We start from the raw sequence: 23540 nt of genomic DNA on the forward strand, positions 1-23540 counted from the left end.
TACTTGAGGACAATATTATGGAAATGGAAGAGGATGTAGATGAAGATGAAATGGGAGATACGATTCTGTGTGAAGAGTTTGACAGAGCACTAAAAGCCATGAGTCGAAACAAGGCCTCGGGAGTAGACAACATTCCATTGGAACTACTGACGGCCTTGGGAGAGCCAGTCCTGACAAAACTCTACCATCTGGTGAGCAAGATGTATGAGACAGGCGAAATACCCTCAGACTTCAAGAAGAATATAATAATTCCAATCCCAAAGAAAGCAGGTGTTGACAGATGTGAAAATTACCGAACTATCAGTTTAATAAGTCACAGCTGCAAAATACTAACACGAATTCTTTACAGACGAATGGAAAAACTGGTAGAAGTCAACCTCAGGGAAGATCTGTTTGGATTCCGTAGAAATATTGGAACACATGAGGCAATACTGACCCTACGACTTATCTTAGAAGAAAGATTAAGGAAAGGCAAATCTATGTTTCTAGCATTTGTAGACTTAGAGAAAGCTTTTCACAATGTTTACTGGAATACTCTCTTTCAAATTCTAAAGGTGGCAGGGGTAAAATACAGGGAGCAAAAGGCTATTTACAATTTGTACAGAAACCAGATGGTAGTTATAAGAGTCGAGGAACATGAAAGGGAATCAGTGGTTGGGAAGGGAGTGAGACAGGGTTGTAGCCTATCCCCGATGTTATTCAGTCTGTATATTGAGCAATCAGTAATGGAAGCAAAAGAAAAATTCGGAGTAAGTATTAAAATCCATGGAGAAGAAATAAAAACTTTGAGGCTTACTGATGACATTGTAATTCTGTCAGAGACAGCAAAGGACTTGGAACAGCAGTTGAATGGAATGGATAGTCTTGATAGGAGGATATAAGGTGAACATCAAAAGAAGCAAAACGAGGATAATGGAATGTAGTGGAATTAAGTCAGGTGACGCTGAGGGAATTAGATTAGGAAATGAGACACTTAAAGTAGTGAAGGAGTTTTGCTATTTGGGGAGCAAAATAACTGATGATGGTCGAAGTAGAGAGGATATAAAATGTAGACTGGCAATGGCAAGGAAAGTGTTTCTGAAGAAGAGAAATTTGTTAAGATTGAGTATAGATTTAAATGTCAAGAAGTCGTTTCTGAAAGTATTTGTATGGAGTGTAGCCATGTATGGAAGTAAAACATGGACGATAAATAGTTTGGACAAGAAGAGAATAGAAGATTTCAAAATGTGGTGCTACAGAAGAATGCTGAAGATTAGATCGGTAGATCACTTAACTAATGAGGAGGTATTGAATAGAATTGGGGAGAAGAGGAGTTTGTGGCACAACTTGACAAGAAGAAGGGACCAGTTGGTAGGACATGTTCTGAGGCATCAAGGGATCACAAATTTAGCATGGGAGGGCAGCGCGGAGGGTAAAAATAGTAGAGGGAGACCAAATGACGAATACGCTAAGCAGATTCAGAAGGATGTAGGTTGCAGTAAGCACTGGGACATGAAGAAGCTTGCACAGGATAGAGTAGCATGGAGAGCTGCATCAAATCCATCTCAGGACTGAAGACCACAATAACAACAACCCATTTCATGTGGCCCTGCTCTACTTATCCAAACACAGTGCTTGTAATTATGTGTGAAGATGAATCAGACAGTCTGTGTCCCTATTTCTTATTAGCCAAAATAGGGTACATACAAGTAATTACAAATATATGTACTATTCTACATACTTTACAGTATTTTTCAACATAGTCCCCACACTGACTCAGACACTAGTGCCACTGCAGCACTAAATTTGAGATGCCCCTGTGTATTTTTCCCTTCTTTAATTCTAACAGAACTGAGTTTATGAGATCACATATTGCTCGTTTTGTACAGAAGCCAAACTAAGCTGGTATTAAATGATTATTGTCAGAATGTTATTCAGTGTTGTGATAGAAGCAACCTTTACACAAAAAGTATTTATCATTAGGAGGAGGGAAATGGTTCTACAGGATGAAAAGTATTTAAACTGACAAACTCTGGGAGGTTGTAGGGGACATCAAAACAAATGTTTTTCCCTAATGTCAGTTTTTAGTATGAGGAGTATTTCACCCGGTAGAGGAAGATTTCTCTGGCAGCAAATTAATTAAACCAACAAACACTTTTCCATTTTTTATGACCAAGAGACAATAACTAGGTAGCAGATACGACCCAATTAAACAGTCTTCAACAACACCGACACACACATTAACAAAGAACCGCACTTCATGAGTGCTAGTAACTGTGGCATGTGGATTATCCTCACTCCAAACATGTGAATTGTGCATGTTGAAGACTCCATCACACCCGAGTGTTGCTTCATCGGTAAACAACACAGAGAATGGAAATGTAAATTGCAATTCACACTGTTCCAGGTACCACTGTGAAAATTGTGCTCTGGATGGATAATCAACCGGTTCTAGGTTGTGGACATGCTGTAAGTGAAGTGGACATAACAATTGCTCTCGAAGGACTGTTCTTACGTTCATCTGATTCGTCCCCATGTGACGTGCAATTGCACGAGTGCTGATTGAAGGATCCCACTCCACATGCTGCAAGACAGCTTCCTCAAATTGCAGCATTCTTACCGTGTGACGGCATCCCTGTCCAGGTAATCTGCTAAATGACCTGGTCTCATGCAGACATTGGTACACAGCATCAAAGGTCGTATGATGCGGGATACGGCGATTAGGATATTGTTGTTGATAAACCTGCTGTGCAGCTCGTCCGTTGTGGTGCGCTAGGTAGTATGCACCAACCATATCAGTGTACTCACTCCAGGTGTATCGCTCCATTAGTAAACAGAGACAATGCACTACTAGACTGGTGGGCAGCAGTTGCCTACAACTGAAGAGCATAATACGCCCTCTAACTACTGAAGATTGTAATAAGGCCTCTATCAACTGATGAGCATAATACAGCCTCCAACGGTTTAAATAATCCTTGTAGGAAAAAATGACATTAGGGAAAAATATTTGTTTTGATGTCCCCCTATAATCTCCAAAAGTTTGTTGATTTAAATACTTTTCACCCTGTATAATTAGAGGTCATTTACTTACCTCCATTTTCATGGACATCTGTTGTTGCTGCATATTTCAGTCTTTCAGGAAGTACATCTTGATCCATTGACTGATTACAAAGCTAACTTAAGGGAAACTACCAAATAAGCCCAAGAATTGAGTACTTTGGTTGAAATACTATTATAAAGAAAAGTTTTTTTCCATCCAGTGACCTCATTATTTTTGTGATACCTTTGACATGTCTGCTAATAGCATGGGCAGTGCCTTTATAATTAAATCAAATGGCTGTGCTTTCAGTTCCCTGTTTTTTTCCTTTGTTTTCACATTTTCTTAAAAAGAATTCATTGAATTTTGTTGCCAGTGATTTGAATTTAACGTCAGATGTCTCACTACTATTGTTATCAGTGTTGAATTTCATTTGACTTTGCAAATTTATTCTTTCCATTCCTAATAATACTCTAAATTATGGTTGCTTTGATATTGGGATTTTGAAGTTTTTGTATGTGGTGTGAGAATTTTGCCTATTAGATGTCACATCAAAGAATTTTGCAATACAAACAATTGAAAGTCCAGGTAGGAGTATCAACAAAGTAGGATAAAACAGATTGCTGCTTACCATAAAGAAGATGTGTCAAGTTGCAGACAGGCACAATTAAAAGACACTTACATAAATCTTTTGGCCATGGCCTTCATCAGTAGAAGAGAGACAGATGCCATATGAATGGTGTGTGTGTCTCTTTTACTGATGAAGGCTTTATGTAAATGTATTTTAATTGTGCCTGTCTGCAACTGAACATATCTTCTTTACGGAAAATAGCAATCTGTCTTCTCCTACATTGTTAATTTTGCAATACAGCTTGTTGTGCATCTTATATTTTGCTTAAAGTTAGTCCTATGCAGCTAAAACAGCTCTCTCCTCCAGGTGCAAAATACTTTGATCCTGGATGTTAGGAACTCCTTCGCTTAGTTTCTGCTGTGTTTGTCCATGATCCTTTGTAAAGGAAATCTGAATTCAAAGATTAATAATGTTGAAAGAATATTTTTAGCAAAGAATTAAATTTTGTCTTCTGCCATGTGCCATTGCCAATTTTTTCCAATTGTTCATCCAGTAAATTCTGAATAATATGAGTCAGCATTTGTAATTCTGTGTAGCTGAACCTTTCCCTTCTTAGCTAAACCTGATTCATTGGATACTTATCTCTGATATACTGATAAGTATTTCAAGAGAGTAATTACATGCTTTTGATATTTGTTTATTGTTTTGCATTCACAATAGTGAATATGAACAACTATCATTTATGTAAGGGAATGATGACAGTGAAAATCTATGCTTGACTAGGAATTGTACCTGACTTTCCCGCTTTACATGAGCAGTCACCTTCACCACTTTGGCTATCTGTGCACAACTCACTGCCAAACAGAAACTTCTGTATGTTGTTCCTGTATCACAATCTGTATGTGTACACACATTATTTAGTTCCCATACAGGGGAGAACATTTTAATTGAAATCTACTGCCTGATATTGGCGGATAAATACTGTGTTGCAGTACCTGTGTTGTTAAAAAGAATGATGCAGTGTTCCTTTGGACATGTGTACATGTCTGAATAAACAGGCACTGTGACAACTACAGCCATTGTGTAATACATGAAAATTTATTCACAGTTGCAAACACAGACAACCATCAGCTGTATGAGGTAATGATGATAATGAAAGTTTGTGCCAGGTCAGAATTGAAACTTGGATTTCTGTTTTTGTGAGTGGACACCTTAACCACTTGGCTATCAATGCACAACTCATGGGTGGTTTCCAACCTCCAAATGTCATAATTCCTGCATCACAGCCTGTACTCATTCACACATTACGTAATTCCCATATGGAGGAGGACATTTTAATTAAAAGTCACTACCTGATATCAGCAGATAAATAGCTTTGGAAAAAACTTTCTAACATATAAATTTGTATTCTATACTAACAAATTTCTGCCTTTCAAAAATATTTTTCTTGCTATTGTCAGTCGCCATTTAATATCCATTATCAGCTATTTTGTCATTCACATAGCAAAACTCATCTAGTACTTTTAGTGTCTCATTTCCTAATCTGATTCCCTCAACATAATTTGATTTACTTTGACTACAATCCATACCATTGTTCTACTCTTGTTGATTTTCATCTTACAATTTTTTTCATGATATTATTTATTCTGTTCAAATGCTCTTTCAAGTCATTTGCCATCCAGCAGTGTTAGTATGTCAACAGGAAACATTAAAATTTTTATTTCTTCTCTGAAATTTAATCACCCTTCCAAATTTATCCTTTGCTTCCTTTATCACTTGCTCAGTGTACAGACTAAATAATAATGGGGATAGTCTACAACACTGTCATACTTCCTTCTCAACTACTGCTTCCCTTTCATGCACTTTTACTCTTGTAACTGCAGCCTAGTATCTGTACAATTTGTGCATACCTTTCGCTATCTTCTAAGATAAGTTGTAGGTCAGTATTACCTCTCATTTTCCTACATTTCTCTGGAACCCAAACTGATCTACCCTGAGGTTGGCTTCTACTGGATTTTAAATTTGTATGTAAACAGTTGATGTCAATGTTTTGCACCAATGTCTTCTTAAACTGATAGTAAATTAATAGTCACATCTGTCAACATCTGCCTTTTTTGGGAATTGGAATTATACCTGTCTCATTTATCTTGCACATCCAGGTGGATTAGTTTTGTCATGGCTATCTCTCCCAAGAGTCACAACTATTCTGAGTGAATATTATCTACTCCAGGAGACTTTTGGAGCTTACATCTTTCAGTGTTCTGTCAAATTCTTCATGCAGTATCATATTTCCCCTGTCATCTTCAGTTACTTCCTCTTTCCTTATTATAGCATTGTTTTAAAGTTCATTTCTCTTGTATAGACCCTCTATATATTCCTTGTATCTTTCAGCCTTTTCTTCTTTGCTCGGTACTGGGTTGCCATCTGAGCTGTTTGTGTTCATACAGCTGCTACTCTTTTCTTCAAAGGTTTCTAATTTTCCTGTAGGCAGCATCTATCATACACCTAGTCATGCATCTTTACACAGTCTTGCATTCCTCCTCTACCCGTACCTGTTTAGCCATTTTGCCTTTCTCTCAATCTACCTTTATAGATGTTTGTATTCCCTTTTGCTTACTTTATTTTCTGCATTTTTGTATTTTATCCTTTTGTCAATTAAATTCAGTATCTTGTATGTTACCCACGAATTTCTACTGTACATTGTCTGTTTGCATTTTTGGTCTTCTGCTGCCTTCACTATTTCATTCCCAAAACTACTTCTTCATCATCTTTTGTATTCATTTCCCATGTTTCAGTCAGACATTACCTATTGTTCCCGTTGCAACTCTCAAGAACTTCTGGCTATTTCAGTTTATTCATGTTCCATGTCCATAATTTTCTACCTTTCTGCACTTTCTTCAGTTATAATTTGCAGTTTACAATCAATAAATTATGGACAGAATCCTCATTGCCCTTAGAAATGTTTGCAGTTCATAATCTAGATGCGAAATCTTTATCTTAGTATTGTGTAAGCTATTTGAAACCTTTCAGCATCTCCAGGTCTCTTCCTCTTATACAACCTTCTTTATTCTTAAACCATGTGTTAGCAGTGATTTTGTTATGCTCTGCGCATAATTCTACCAGGCAGTTGCTCTTATCATTTCTTTCTCTCAGTTCAAGTTTTCCTATTGTTTTCCTCCTCTTTGTTATCAAATTCACATCCCCACAGCAATTAAATTGTTGTCTTCCCTTAATTATCTGAATAATTTCCTTTATCTCATCATACATTCTTTTAATTTCATTGTTATCTGCAGAGGCAGTAGACATATAAACTTGTACTACTGTGGTGAATTTTGGCCTTATGTCTATCTTGGCTACAATAATGCATTCACTATACTGTTCATAGTACCTTACCAGTGTTCCTGTTGCTTATTCACCGTTAGGCCTAATACTGCACTACCCCAATTTGATTTTTATTTATGAGACTGTACTCATTTGATCAGAAGCCTTATTCTTCCTGCTACCACAGTTTACTAATTCCTATTATGTTTAACTGCAACCTATGTAGTTATCTTTTTAAATGCTCTGACCAGTTTGCTTAATTAAGGGGTCTAGCAATCCAAGCTCCCACTCATAAAATACAAATTTTGTTTTTCCTGAAGTTGACATCTTCCTCAGTAGTTTCTACCCAGACCTGAATGGTGGACTATTCAACCTCTGGTGTATTTTACCTGATAGGATGTCTTCATCATTAAACCACGCGGTAGAGCTATGTGGCCCTTGAGAAAAATTACAGCTTTTGTTTCTCCTCACTTTCAGCCATTTGCAGCACCAACATAACAAAGTCAAGTTGGCTGATATTACAAAGCCAGATCAGTCAATCATCCATACTGTTGCTGTTGTCACTACTATAAAGGTCGCTGACACTGTTCAGCAGCCACAGTTTTATGTTTTATCTGGCATGCCCACGGATATCCCTCCATTGTGATTGCATCTTTGCTATGGCTATCTGTATCACTGAAGCACACAAGCCACCCTGCCTCAGCAAGATTTGTGATTATGAGATTGGGGAGGGTTTTTTTTTTTAATACAACCTTTTTTTTTTTTTTTTTTTTTTTTTTTTTTTTTTTTTTTTTTTTTTTTTTTTTTTTGCTTAAAGATGTAGATTTTAAAGTATTTTTAAAAATTTTAAGGAATTTAGATTTTACTTGAATAACTAGACAAGGGAAATATACATTTTCAGAAAAGTCACACATACCTTCCACATGATATCTGAGTTTTAGTTTATTCATGTTTCATTTTATATGCAAGTGCTTTATGTAAAAAAGTCAAATTCTTTACCTAGAAAATTGCAAAGAATAAGGGAGACTTTGTCACCAAGAATTCTCAGTCAAATGCTCATTGTGAATACCATAAGAACCTCATGCTTTAGAATTATTTAGCAAATGTGGATCTTTCTCAAGTTCATAGCAAATTCTGCAGCTACTGCCTCTGTGATATACAATGCAGATGTCACATCATCTGTAACACTTACAGTAACTGTTGCAACAGCAAAGTCTGATGTGGTTAAAAACATTGCTCAAAATGAGTGGGAAGTATCAGGGCTGTGCCGAAGCCATGGCAAGAGAGGCACCCACCATTGGTGCCAGTATAGAGGGAGTGCAAAAACTGACTGAAAAAAGAAAAATGATATACATGAGTTACACATGAGTTCTCCTGCCCCACTTGTTCTTGTCTTCTGCCTTTCTGTTCACATGAGACTGAAAGTGCATGATATTATCATAGTCTCATTTTGTCCAAGTAGTAAAGAAAGAAATGACTGCTACTAAACATCCATGATGTGGGTTGTGTCAACAGCGCACATGTTTCATACAGCTGCTGCCTACATAGGTAGTTCATGTACAACAAGTGAGAATCTCAAAGGTTGGCCACTGAGTTTTGAAGTAAATAATATCGTTTTTGCTGATTTTTTGCCAACCGAGGACTGGAGTGAAACTGTTTAAGCAAGACTACCTCAAAATATTTAATGTAATAGTGAATGAAATGGGAAACAGATCTTACATAAAACACACCATTTATCTCAGTTTCATTTCTTGTCAGGAAAGCTTAAATGAGAGCACTAACACAGATTCCTGTTGGGATATTTAAAGTTTTCTTCTTATTCTTCTTCATCTTCTTCTTTTTTTCTGAAGTACAGGTTTCAAGATGCTTTGCAAACATCAAAATAGCTTTGAGGATATTTATGGCAGTTTCAATGTAGTTTCAGCAAATTAAAGATGTTAAACTACTTCAGTTTGAGTATAGGAGAAGCAGACTGTCAAATTCAGCTATCTTGTCAACAGAATACAACACAACCACGAAATTTTACTTCAACAACATTATCAATGAGTTTTCTGTGCTCAGAGCAAGTAAATGGAATGACCTTGTCCTTGGCATCCATCCATTCTCAAAGGGTGATGGTGTAGCATGCTTGATTCAGAGTCTGCAATGTCTGCTGTGGCTGAAAAGTCCCACTCGAGAGTGGCCATTCCTACTGCAGTTTGGGCATGTGAGATATGAGAAGCTGCTCTCCCTTTCTGTCTTGTCTTCTTCCTGATTTATTCTTGTGTGCATTTGTCTTCTGCAAGCTTGACCCTATTTCGACAAGTTGGTCGCCACCTGAAAGTAATAATTCAAGAGAGCATGCTGGAAAGTAATGCTATGTGAAACTCTTAAAGATTTTTAAATAAAAACCTTTTATTAACATTCTACATCTTTATTCTTCATATCTACATATTTGCAGTGCTCTGCTGCTAGAGAGCTCCAAATTGGTGAGTGAGTGTAACATGACAGTGTCCAACATAACTATATCATTGCATGAGAAAGAGTATACTGTAATTGAGTTTAGAATTTGAAGAGTTTGTCCACACGTGGAGCACCCTCTTCTTCAGCATGACAGTGTTGAACCACACAAAGAATGCTGTGACATCTGCAACAATCCAGCACCTTGGGTATACTGTCATAAATCATCCTCCACACAGTCCTAATATGGCCCCATCTGATTTTCATCTGTTTTCAAAACTTAAAGAACACCTTCAAGGACTTTAATAGTGATTACATGGTGCAAGCAGAAGTGAGGTTGTGACGCCATCAACAGAGTTCTACAGTGATGGTATTAGCAAACTGGTCTCTTGTTGGGAGAAAATGTGTTTGTCACCAGGAAATCATGTTGAGAAATAAAATTTGTAAACATAAAGAATGTTAATAATGTTTGCTTTATTTAAAAAGCTGTAAGACTTTTCACATAAAAATTTCGACGTGTTACTTTTCAGCATATCTTCATAATAGGAGCAAATAAAATTTATTGCTTATTGTACATCATGATAAAATCAAAGTACTGTAGCTGTTACAAACAATAGGACACAGATTTTGTTTTACTTTAAATTCTTTTGATAAATTTGAGCAACTTGTAATTCTATTTACTACAATGACACTTTTCATTTCTTTCTTTTCTTCCTTCATCCATGTAGCTAATTTAAGTAATATTTTTCAATAATGCTTCATATTTATTAAACCTATCTTTCAAATTACAAAATTTTCTATATCTGTGTAGAAATAATTACAGAAAGGTAGTTTTAATGGGGACGGGGGGTGACATGTCCATGACAGGTTAAAGTTTTGTGTGAGTTTAAGAGTTATGTGTGACTGCCATAATATGCAAACAGCAACAAAAATATTTTTAAATGCACAAATTCCTTAAAATTCTTAAAATAAAAGTGGTACTCATTATAATCTCTTCACAATGGAGTGAGAAATTGTATGATGACAGAATAGCAGAAACAAACTTCGGAATGAACTGATTCTGAATTGCCCCTGGCATAACCAAGCAGGGACTCTTCTGAACTGTATCTCATTCTACAGGAAGGAAAAGGGTTACATTAAACTTACATTATGCCTTCCAATATTTTGGAGCATTAATTTCTACGTAGCTCACAGGGTTAAGGGATGTCTTGGCAGAGTGAAGTAATACATCATTGTGTGTGGAAACTGTTACAAAACAAATACGGTTATAACTGGTTATGTTGAACAAAAATGGTCAAACTGAGATGAAAATACAGTCATTTTATTACCAGCTCAAAAATGCTCCTGTAGGAACACAAAAAGGCAAATATGCCCTTCTTCAAAAGACTGACAGAAAATTGGGGAACCAGCTGCCTCGATCCTCATTCCACCTTCCTCACCCAAAATTGTAGCATGTTTCTGCAGTAAAATGGCATTTCTATACTGGTGTATTTTGCTGCATCATACAATAGAATTCATAAGTGATAATGAGGTCCTATTACAAAACGTTCCAGGCAGAACTCTTGAGAACAGCACAAACAATTAATAATAGCACCATCTTCACTTTGTTTGATACCACAATCACTATTTTCCACCCATAAGATTGAGTCTAGTATGCTATTGAAATTCATTACAGTTTCTCTCCCTTTCATTTTTCATGATATTTATAAAATACTAAGAAACAGCAGCACATAATTAGATTAATTTCATTCAAACACTTCATTACAATATTCATTGCATGATTATTCATTGCATGTCACAAATTCTTTCTCTGCATGAGCTGTTTCATAGCAGATCTGTTGTGGTACAGTGTCCATTAACAAATACATCACAAATCATATTGGTGCTATAATGTTCTTGATTTTCATTATAATTTTCTTTTGTGAGTGACTGAGATCCATTTCATATAGGTCTGTGTTATTTTTTTAGTCAGTTCTATCACACTACACTTTCTTTTTCACTCATTCTTACCATTCATTAATCTAGCTCAGTATCCAATATTGGTTAGTTATTTATTATTAGCTAGAGTTCTCTCATTAGAGGACATTAATGTAGAATCTGGAATCAAGTCCCTGTTATGAGAACAGAGCCATCAACAAGAACTGACACTTCGCATGTAAAGTGTATTTCTAAGTACAGACAAAAGTACAGATGGACATGAATTGCCTGCCACAGTAGAGAGTACATCCATACATACATATATAGAATGTTGTAACATATACCATGAATAAATCAATCCCAGAAACTTCCAGAATTACTAGTACGTATTAAACTATAAATGTAATAGAGAGAAACATTCCACATGGGAAAAATATGTCTAAAAACAAAGATTTTGTAACTTACCAAACAAAAGCATTGGTACGTTGATAGAGACAATAACAAACACAAACACACACACAAATCTCAAGCTTTTGCAACCCATGGTTGCTTCATCAGGAAAGAAGGAAGGAGAGGGAAAGACGAAAGGATGTGGGTTTTAAGGGAGAGGGTAAGGAATCATTCCAATCCCGGGAGCGGAAAGACTTACCTTGGGGGGAAAAAGGGACAGGTATACACTCGCACACACATCTCTGCCCAAACTCTTTGCTTGTGTCTGTATATGTGAGGATGGATATGTGTGTGTGTGCGAGTGTATACCTGTCCCTTTTTCCCCCCAAGGTAAGTCTTTCCGCTCCCGGGATTGGAATGACTCCCTACCCTCTCCCTTAATACCCACATCCTTCTGTCTTTCCCTCTCCTTCCCTCTTTCCTGATGAAACAACCATGGGTTGCGAAAGCTTGAGATTTGTGTGTTTGCTTGTGTTTGTTATTGTCTCTATCAACGTACCAACGCTTTCATTTGGTAAGTTACAAAATCTTTCTTTTAGATATATTAAACTATAAATAATTATATGAGGTGATAATTGGACTGCTGACTTGCACATCACCATCCTAGCAGCTACAACTACTACATTGTAACAGGTAATGCACAGCATGTGGCATTGCTCCCCCTCCTCTTGAAAGCATGACCCATTGTTTCACAGTTATCTGTATCATCCTGGACCTAGATGAAGTCAGTGGCCCACTGTATGATGGCACTGTGAATCTTGTAGTTTTATGCAGATAACACAGGTGATGTGTCACAGCTTTTCTTTCATTGATGTAAGATCGTCATCCTCTACTTAGTGTTTGACCATCTGTCAAGCGACATATGATTTTGTGAAGAGGAAAGTACGAGGGTCACTCCAAAAGAAACACACACTATTTTTTTTTTAAAGTCCGTCTTTTATTCTACATGTTTGAAAGTTTTACAGTGTGTAGAATACATCCTTTAGGAACAATATTTTCATTTCTCCACATAATTTCCATCCCTCTCAACTGCCTTAAGCCATCTTGGAACCAGCGCCTGTATACCCACAGGGTAAAATTCTGGACCAACCTGTTGCACCCACTGTTTGGCAGCGTGCACAAGGGAGTCATCATCTGCAAACCTTGTTCCACAAAGAGAGTCTTTCAGTTTCCCAAAGAGATGATAGTCACATGGAGCCAGGTCAGGACTGTAAGGCAGGTGTTTCAGTGTTGTCCATCCGAGTTTTGTGATCGCTTCCATGGTTTTTTGACTGACATGTAGCTGTGCATTGGCGTGCAACAGCAAAACATCCTGCTTTTGCCGATGTGGTCGAACACAACTCAGTTGAACTTGATGTTTCTTCAGTGATGTCACATATGCATCAGAATTTATGGTGGTTCCACTTGGCATGATGTCCACAAGCAAGAGTCCTTCGGAATCGAAAAACACCGTAGCCATAACTTTTCCAGCAGAATGTGTGGTTTTGAATTTTTTTTTTCTTGGGTGAATTTGCATGATGCCACTCCATTGATTGCCTCTTCGTCTCGGGTGAAAAATGATTGATAGAGCCATGTTTCATCACCTGTCACAATTCTTCCAAGAAATTCATCTCCACCATCCTCATACTGTTCCAAAAGTTCACTGCATACCATTTTTCTCGTTTCTTTGTGAGCCACTGTCAACATCCTGGGAACCCACCTGGCACAAACCTTTTTAATGCCAACATTTTCAGTATTCTACAAACACTTCCTTCTCCTATCCCAATGTAGTGTGACAATTCATTCACTGTGATGCATCTGTTAACAGTCACCAATTCGTTAACTCTCTGCACATTGTCTGGAGTGTGTGCAGTACGAGGCCTTACACTGCGAGGACAATCCTCAATATTGCCGTGCCCGCTTTCATCATGTAACCTGCTTGCCCACCGACTAACTGTACTGCAATCGACAGCAGCATCTCCACACGCCTTTTTCAACCTCTTGTGGATGTTTTCCACTGTCTCGTTTTCACAGCACAGGATTTCTATGACAGCACGTTGCTTCTGACGAATGTCAAGTGTGGCAGCCATCTTGAAGACGTGCTGTTATGGTGCCACACACGGGAACAGGTTGAACTAAGTTTGAAAACAAGCGGGAAGGATGTATCTACACACTGTAAAACTTTCACACATGCAGAATGAAAACTGTATTTTTACAAAAATAGTGTGCATTTCATTTGGAGTGACCCTCATAGTATGTTATTAATGTTTCTGATAGCTCAGCCTTCCACAAATATGCAAAAGTCCATTCTAGAGCACGTATTTTGTAGCTTACAGTTCAGTGTGAGGTGTTATAAGATTCACCATCCTTATTCTAGACATCCAAGGTCCACATACATACTAGCTATATTGCTTCTTCAGTTCTGGTGACACATGATTTATGTAAGCATTCTGAGCATCATCATGGTGAAACAGAAACAAAGGTCTCCTTTAGTTTAAGCCTCCTTATCATGGATGAGAAAAAAACTTGTAGTGCCTTGCTTTGCTGTGTTGTACGTAAAGTTTGCAATAGTCTCAAACATAAACATACCCGTGGAAAGCATATTTGCCAACAATATCTTAAAAGATCTCAAGAGGCCATTCATCTGTGGGTGGTGGGCAGTTGTAATTCATTGAATGATAAAATTACTTCTTACAGTAGTCTTGATTTAAACATTTTTACATGATCAGAGATCATTACAAGAGGTGCTCCATACTTCAAAATTATGTCTATGATAAGAAACCTAGTAGTTTTCAGAACTTTGGCAGCCAGTACAGCCTTGGAGACAGAGCTATGTTTGAGGTAGTTAGAACAGAAAATTTACAGCCATTTGTCTTCTTGGGAAACAGCCCAAGTGGTTACTTCCAGTATGGAGCAGCTGCAGAAAGAATTGGTATCAGATGTCTTGGGAGGGAGTAATTGAAGGACATTCTTCTGTCATTGGCATTTCAGAGAGTAGATTTCATAATGTTTGACAAATCAGTTGAGACCTGGACCACAATACCTACTTCCAATGCTCACTGTGGCCTTTCTAAATTATAGTGTCAGAGTATCATGAAAATACTTCATTAACAAGCTGGTGCAGTGAGCAACCATTCCATACCATTGGGCCATAATTCCTTTTATACAATTTTCCAGTTATTAATCTGGATTCACCTTTGCTTCTTCCTTCTCTAAAAAGTTTATGATCTTCAGTAACATTGGATATTCCCTTTTTTGGCTGCAAGGTTCATTAGTGTTGGTACGACTGGGATACCACCAGCACTCTCTAAAGGATTCTACAAAAGGCATCAGCATCTTTGTGTTTCCATTCATTTTAATACTTTATTGTGATGTCGTATTTCACAAACTTCAGTGCCTATCTTGCTAGTTATCCTGATGGATCCTGTAAGCTTACCAACCAGTATAAAGAACATTGATCAGTCACAACAGTGAATGGTCTGACATGTAAATAAGTTTAAAACTTACTAAATGCCCAAACAACTGCTGCTACCTTTCTCAGTATTCTCATCAAGAAGTGCTAGGAGTGTTAAAGATGTCAGCACCTCCTCAAGGATTCAGAAAGAATTTTCGTGCTCCTCACTCCAAGAATAGTGTCTACTCACAGCAGTTCTTATAGCAGCCATGTATTACAAATGAAACCCTTTATGAAGTGACTGTACAAGGAGCACATACGGAGGAAGCCTCTCACATCACAAATGTATCGAGGAGCTGTAAACTTTTTCTGGATAAGGACGGACTTTGTTTCCATTAACTAACTGCCTCAGTACTTTTATTTCTTGAGCAACAGTCATCTAGTTTCTCAGATTCAGGTAAAGGCCTGCATCGTAGACAGTTGTCAAGTGGCTTAGATGCTCTCCAAGAAAATGGTTTGTCATGCAGGACCAAAGATATTTTATTAATTCAAGATGTAAAGCAGATTGTTTGTATTGCATTCAGAGTTAGCTGGAGTACTGTCCAGCGCAAACAGCTTAATTTTGAACTCATGGAAAGCAGCCAGCATTATGAAAACAGTCTCTTCCTGGTCAGCCTCTTAAACATCCTTCTTCCTGTAACCAATCTGTATATCCATAGAGGAGAAATACTTCACCCATCTCAGACAGTCCAAGTTGTTATCAGTTCATGGCAATGGATGCCTATGTTTTGGTGATTTTGTTCGGCCACCAGTAATGGATGCAGAAATACCATTTGTCATCTTTCCTCTCCATGAGGACCGCGGGGGAGGACCAAGGACTGTGTAACAGCTGAATAATGTCATCCCACAGCATTTTGTGTACTTCTTTCTGAGTTACCTAATATTTATCAGGAGATGTACCATGTGAGTGCTGACTGATGGGTGAATGATCCCTAGTGTTGGTATGGTGTTTGACATTGAGTCATCTGATCTGCCTCCAATACACTGGACTTAAATGCACCCAAATTGACCAACACGCACAAACTGTTTCCTCAGAAAAGCCGGGACTTGTTGGCAGCTGGATAGTAGATACAACAGACTGGCACTCATCAATGGTAGGGCAACATGATTGTATGTTCATAACACTGAACTGAGCTTCCTGGACTGGTATACATGTCCCTATGCCCATACCCTTAGGGATGAGCTGCAGCTGTTCATCACAGTTGGTGTCCCTGTCCTCTCCTTATCAACTTGTTGTTATGGTGATGAACATATATTTTTTTTTCTGTGAGGCTGAATATCTTTTTGTCCTTATGTGGAGCAAAGGAGGTTAAATTAAGCACCGAAACTATGATGGTGAGATAAGTGAGTGTTCAGTCATAGACAACTGCCTAAAGCAGTTGTTGGTTGCATGTACTGAGAGTAGCTTTGTAAATCTGGAGATCCAGTCTTTCACAGACAGTGACTACTTGTGAGGTGTGCAAGAAGTCCCATCCCAGGGTGACATTATGGGTCCATTGTGGTAAAACAACAAAGTCAAAGGACTAGGTTCTGTCCTTCTTAGATATTCTCACAACATAGATCTCTGTTGCTTGGACATATTTTCCCTGTGCAACATTTAGCACAATAGCCATGGAATCTCAAACATGATTATATTCTGGTGGTGATGAAAAGTATCTGGTATCACATAATATAACAACCCAGAATTGACTAACATGTGGACAGATTGATCATTGATGATTATGTCAATGAAATTTCCCAATATATTAGCAACTGTCATCTATGTAAGATTTTCATTTATGGCTGCCTCACTGCCACACATGGTTAGCTGATTTTGTTTCCTGATTTTGGTGGTAGTGGCCTGTTAGAGAGTAAACTCGAAGAGTGTGAGCTGTGGGACTCAGTGTTGGTTTACCTTGTAGAGATTGGGGACAGTTATTGACAAATTGCTTCTTGTTTAACATCTTACAGTGTAATAGCCATCAAACCCTCTATTTCTTCCTTTAAAAAAGTGTGCAGCATGCCAGGCCATCAGCAATGGGAACATACCAGCATGTTGTCCTCCATTCTCACACAATCTAATTAATGAGGGAGCCAGTTATATTTACATCATTGACTACCTTGGATGATGCCTGAGAGCTGCAACCAAAGTCTGGGTTTTCCAGCTCTATTCCTCAGTGTTGGTTTACCTTGTAGAGATTGGGGACAGTTATTGACAAATTGCTTCTTGTTTAACATCTTACAGTGTAATAGCCATCAAACCCTCTACATCTTCCTTTAAAAAAGTGTACAGCATGCCAGGCCATCAGCAATGGGAACATACCAGCATGTTGTCCTCCATTGTCACACAATCTAATTAATGAGGGAGCCAGTTATATCTACATCATTGACTACCTTGGATGATGCCTGAGAGCTGCAACCAAAGTCTGGGTTTTCCAGCTCTATTCCTCAGTGGTGGTTTACCTTGTAGAGATTGGGGACAGTTATTGACAAATTGCTTCTTGAATTAGCAGTGCTGCCTTCTCTTGGCTGGGATTGATACTCAATGCTGCTACATCCAGTCACCTGGGTTTGATAATAATGTATGTCATAAATCCTCATTTCCCTCTTCTATTTGCCATATTAGCAGTGTGAGATACTTATGGTTATCCAAGACTGCCATCAGTATGACATTCAGAAGTCTGTCAAACACCTGTTGGTGTGCTCTTTTCTGTTTCTTTTCCTTGGCATGTTGTGCTGACACCACTTGATGAAGTCTTCTGTTGTGATGACTCCTCAAAACAAGTTCTTGATAGACATCATCAGCCATGCCCTTCATGAGATATAAAATCTTATTCGCTTTTTTGTTCCACTGTGTGACACAGCACCAAACACTATTTGTGTATGACTCTATTGTCTCTCTGTGGTGTCTGGCTCTATTCTTCCATTGTTCTCTGACTGTGCATGCCTGCTGCTGCTTGCCACCAAGAAAATTTGTCCCACCTTTTGAGCTTTTTCTTGTTGTTCTCAAATCACTGATGGGCTGTACAGTCCAAGTAAAGGTAGCCACTGGGAAGAAGCATCATGTTGCAGTTATAACAATGAAAATAATTAATTATTGATAATGTAATGTAAACGGACAGATAAAAAGATATACTCACCAAGTGGCGGCAGCGGAACACACACACAGTAGGATTTAACTTTCACAAACTTTCAGAGCCAGTGGCTCCTTCTGGTTGAAGAGTTGAAGGGGAAGAATGAGGGGTGAAGGAAAAGGACTGGAGACATTTAGGGAAAGGGGTACACTTCAGAAAAGTCACTCAGAACCCCAGGTCAAGAGAGACTTGCTGGATGGGCAAGTCTCCCCTGACCTGGGGTTTTGGGTGTATTTTCTAAACTGCACCCCTTTCCCTAAATGTCTCCAGTCCTTTTCCTTCACCCTTTTCCTTTCCCTTCAACTCTCCTGCCAGAGGAAGGAGCCACGGGCTTCAAAAGCTTGTGAAAGTTAAATCCTTTTGTGTGCCACTTGGTGAGTAGATATTTTTATCTGTCTATTTACATGTTTTGGATAGCAGTACAATCAAATCCCTTTAGCCATTTTGTCTGTTGACTCAACATTTCCAACATACGGTGAGTAGAAATCTATCCTTTTCAAAGCATTGTCATTATTCCATCCTGGATTTGCCATTGTTTTATGGGAATTCCTTTTATGTTATTCCATAAAATGTTATTATGTTATCTTTTCACTCATCATACTGTCCCCTTTTTAGTATAATTAATCATGTGTGGTGACTAAAGTGGCTGGTTTTCACTGAACATCTTTTTTATTTGTAGTCTATTCTTAACTGCCCCGTTTCCAGTAGGCCTAAGCATCTGTTTTATTATTGTCAGTATTTTGACAAGAATGGATTGCTACTCACCATAAAGATAACACATTGAGTTGCAGACAGGCACAACAAAAAGACTACTACACACTGAGCTTCTGGGCAAAACCTTCTTCAGAAAAGAAATTACATGATCTGTTCTTTTTGTTTTTCCAACCTGGACTTTCCATAGTTTGTTTTTTTATTATTGTTCTTTATAGTTAACTCATCTGTTCAAACTGTTTCTGGAGCTTCACTTGGGCAGAGGTATTACAATTTTTTAACCTTTCTTCCTTTATCATACCTTCTCTTTTCCACCTGTAGCTTTTCAGAGGGAAGCAACTGGTTTCAAGTGCTGAAGATTAATTATCATTATGGGCTGCTGCTGTCAATAAGTTTACTAATGCCTTTGCCTTGAGTTCTGTATTTTCAATAAAATTTATGTTTTCTTCTGTGGAAAAATGTTGACATCACCCAGTAATAATGTAGTTACTTTATCTAAGATCTGCACTTTTTAGTGGAACATAAATGTTTCCTGCCTTGGAAGAAATGTCATTATGTTATACCGCTGTTTATAAGTTGACTGATGCCTCTCTCATGAATATGTCCATTGTGTTTAAACATTGTATTTTCAATTAAATTTTTTTCACTGCAAAACTGTGGACCTTTATCAAATAATGTAGTTACTATTATCTAACATGTGCAGTTTCTAAATCAATATAAAATGTTTTTTCCCTTAGAGGAAGTTTTGGTTGCATATGAAAAACTGTTGATGTCTTTATTCATTAAAGAAGCTTGGTATTTGTGCATTTGCATTTTATGCAAATATATATACATATATATGCAAATACATATATATTTGTACCTGTCTGCTGGTATGTTATTCACTGTATTCTTTTTGCTCCTTTAGCTTACAAGAGAAAGTTTTCATTGCAAAATCCCAGGCCATTTTTGTGAAATTAATCGATTATTAATGAACAGCTTGTAATAGAGGATTGTTATATCATTTGTGAATTGTTCTTGGTTTTGAAAATGCGTAGAATTTTATATTTGTAGTTGTGAAAATTCATGTTTCTCCTAATTTTACATATTATATCACCTTTAGAAATTTTAACCTATTCCAGTTACACTTCAGGCTGTCATACCAGCACCAATATCTGGCCTGGTCATTTTTTTTTTATTTCTACAGTGTGGTAAACAACAAATGCAGCTACTGGCAACAAATGGTGTAGCTCATGAAGCAAACAGTATACTCATAGAACATGTACATGAGCATCATAGAATGATATGACATTTGAGTTGGTTCTTCCCATCTGGCATCAGTCACCTGCATTCTTTTTAAAGGAATTTTTAATGTCATATGTTTCCTTTCAGATTCAGTGAAGAACTTAACCAAAGCAAAAGCAGTGCTTCCAGCTGTGATGTACTTTCTTTTCAAAACCCTGCCAAATGTATAAGATTTGTAGAGTACTGTATGTACAGAAAAGAAAGACTTTCCAAGTATTTTAAAAATAATATGTTACTTTGTCCTCACGTTCTTTCCATTCAGTATTGCAGTCTCATTAGTTTTGTAACACATTTTCCATCTTTACAGACAAGGATACCAAATGTTTGGGGTGACATTATCATTCATAGCAACACGAAGTGGATTACTACGTTGGCAAGATCATATTCCTCCTAGTACAACTGACAGCAGTCAGCCAATACGGTAATCTAAGATCAGTATGGTAATCTAAGATTTGTGAGATATAAATGATGCGTTTGAACTGAGTCTTAATGCCCATATACTTTCATTTTTACTTTTTTATTTCAGTCATTTTAGTGAAGATAATCGTCGTGCAATTGATGAAGTTTGGTACAAAAGGGCAGTTGACCAACATAATATAGAACCAGAAAGTTTTGTTTTCTCTGTTCCATTTGATATTGGTTCGGTGCCCAAAACCCTGGTAACAGCAACACACGCAGTTTTTGTAGAATCAAAAGGTCATCAAGCACCAGCTGCTGTGGTTGGGCTCCAGTTCCAACATTCCACATTGGCTGCTCACTTCCTGAATATTACAGCAACAGTAAGTAACATACTAACTATTTGTTCTGATTCTGAGTCTGTTTCTGAAGAAAATAATAAAGAGAAGCTGAAAGGGAACATAGCATATGTACATCAATTAGTCGTGTATTTGTGGCCAGCATACAAATGACAAACCTGCGTTAAATTTTTTTGGCACTCTTGTCACAGTGATTCTCTTTAAAACTTCAAGTTTTTGACACTATCCACTAATGTACTCACCAGGAAAGAAACTCACTTGCAAAGAAGTAATAGAATCCCACAGCTGTGAATGACGTAGTTGTGCCCACTGCGAGTAGATGTTGAATTTGTGTCACTGGTATGATGCCATCTGCAGCATCTTTATTTCTGTCATCCTATATACACTCCTGGAAATTGAAATAAGAAAACCGTGAATTCATTGTCCCAGGAAGGGGAAACTTTATTGACACATTCCTGGGGTCAGATACATCACATGATCACACTGACAGAACCACAGGCACATAGACACAGGCAACAGAGCATGCACAATGTCGGCACTAGTACAGTGTATATCCACCTTTCGCAGCAATGCAGGCTGCTATTCTCCCATGGAGACGCTCGTAGAGATGCTGGATGTAGTCCTGTGGAACGGCTTGCCATGCCATTTCCACCTGGCGCCTCAGTTGGACCAGCGTTCGTGCTGGACGTGCAGACCGCGTGAGACGACGCTTCATCCAGTCCCAAACATGCTCAATGGGGGACAGATCCGGAGATCTTGCTGGCCAGGGTAGTTGACTTACACCTTCTAGAGCACGTTGGGTGGCACGGGATACATGCGGACGTGCATTGTCTTGTTGGAACAGCAAGTTCCCTTGCCGGTCTAGGAATGGTAGAACGATGGGTTCGATGATGGTTTGGATGTACCGTGCACTATTCAGTGTCCCCTCGACGATCACCAGTGGTGTACGGCCAGTGTAGGAGATCGCTCCCCACACCATGATGCCGGGTGTTGGCCCTGTGTGCCTCGGTCGTATGCAGTCCTGATTGTGGCGCTCACCTGCACGGCGCCAAACACACATACGACCATCATTGGCACCAAGGCAGAAGCGACTCTCATCGCTGAAGACGACACGTCTCCATTCGTCCCTCCATTCACGCCTGTCGCGACACCACTGGAGGCGGGCTGCACGATGTTGGGGCATGAGCGGAAGACGGCCTAACGGTGTGCGGGACCATAGCCCAGCTTCATGGAGACGGTTGCGAATGGTCCTCGCCGATACCCCAGGAGCAACAGTGTCCCTAATTTGCTGGGAAGTGGCGGTGCGGTCCCCTACGGCACTGCATAGGATCCTACGGTCTTGGCGTGCATCCGTGCGTCGCTGCGGTCCGGTCCCAGGTCGACGGGCACGTGCACCTTCCGCCGACCACTGGCGACAACATCGATGTACTGTGGAGACCTCACGCCCCACGTGTTGAGTAATTCGGCGGTACGTCCACCCGGCCTCCCGCATGCCCACTATACGCCCTCGCTCAAAGTCCGTCAACTGCACATACGGTTCACGTCCACGCTGTCGCGGCATGCTACCAGTGTTAAAGACTGCGATGGAGCTCCGTATGCCACGGCAAACTGGCTGACACTGACGGCGGCGGTGTACACATGCTGCGCAGCTAGCGCCATTCGACGGCCAACACCGCGGTTCCTGGTGTGTCCGCTGTGCCGTGCGTGTGATCATTGCTTGTACAGCCCTCTCGCAGTGTCCGGAGCAAGTATGGTGTGTCTGACACACCGGTGTCAATGTGTTCTTTTTTCCATTTCCAGGAGTGTAATACTAGACATACTCCCAAGTAGTCTCTTCATGGCAAGCACATGCTTCCACACATTTCTGAGCGTGGTGCCTGCATATCTACAAAAGCTGTTGGCACACATTCTAATTTTCACAGCCTTTTTAATGATAGTGTCTCAGTAGTTTGAAAAGTGGGCTAGGATCCAGTCTGCTTATTCTTTAGCAGTATTTGACAACAGTAAAGTTTTATAGGATTCTATAAATGATGTTTGGTATAGTGCTGAGAAATGGTCCAAACAGTCTGTTCCACTTAGCTGCTGCCACTTTCAAATGGTGTATGTTAAACACCTGGGACTTTGATGGCATGACTATCCTTCACAGGGCACAACATTTCTTTGATTTTCTGTGGCAGCTGAAAGATTGTCTTAACCTGTGTTTGTTTAAAATTCACCCTATTTTTCTGGATGTTGCTCCATGAAACAGCAGGAATATTGTACACTCATCCCATTGTGTTCCTTGACTGGAGTTGGATATGCATTTTCTGCAGAGATCTGTCTTGATTGCTTCTGCCCAATAGGCATATTATCTGAACACAGAGGTTAGATTTTTTCTTTATGGTACCAAGATGGTGATCATCTTATATGCTTTTAGCTCTATGTGTCAGTGTTCAGGACAGTTCCATTATGGGCAGGCTGGTGGAAACTGTATCCATTAAGATACAAGTCCATTGGGTCAATTTACTATGCATTTACAGGACAAGTAGAC

General features: G+C 38.9%; 1 protein-coding gene across 1 annotated transcript in view; it reads left to right on the plus strand.

The window, feature by feature from the left end:
* The window catches only part of LOC126481176 (voltage-dependent calcium channel subunit alpha-2/delta-3), an 885717-nt gene that overhangs the window by 790692 nt on the left and 71485 nt on the right, over window positions 1-23540 (plus strand). The window contains exons 21-22 of the mRNA XM_050104748.1: window positions 20563-20676; window positions 20782-21034. Of these exons, the coding sequence (XP_049960705.1) occupies window positions 20563-20676; window positions 20782-21034 (367 nt within the window). The remainder of the gene's footprint in view (window positions 1-20562; window positions 20677-20781; window positions 21035-23540) is intronic.

The sequence above is a fragment of the Schistocerca serialis genome, chromosome 5, assembly GCF_023864345.2.
Source record: "Schistocerca serialis cubense isolate TAMUIC-IGC-003099 chromosome 5, iqSchSeri2.2, whole genome shotgun sequence".
NCBI lineage: Eukaryota > Metazoa > Arthropoda > Insecta > Orthoptera > Acrididae > Schistocerca > Schistocerca serialis.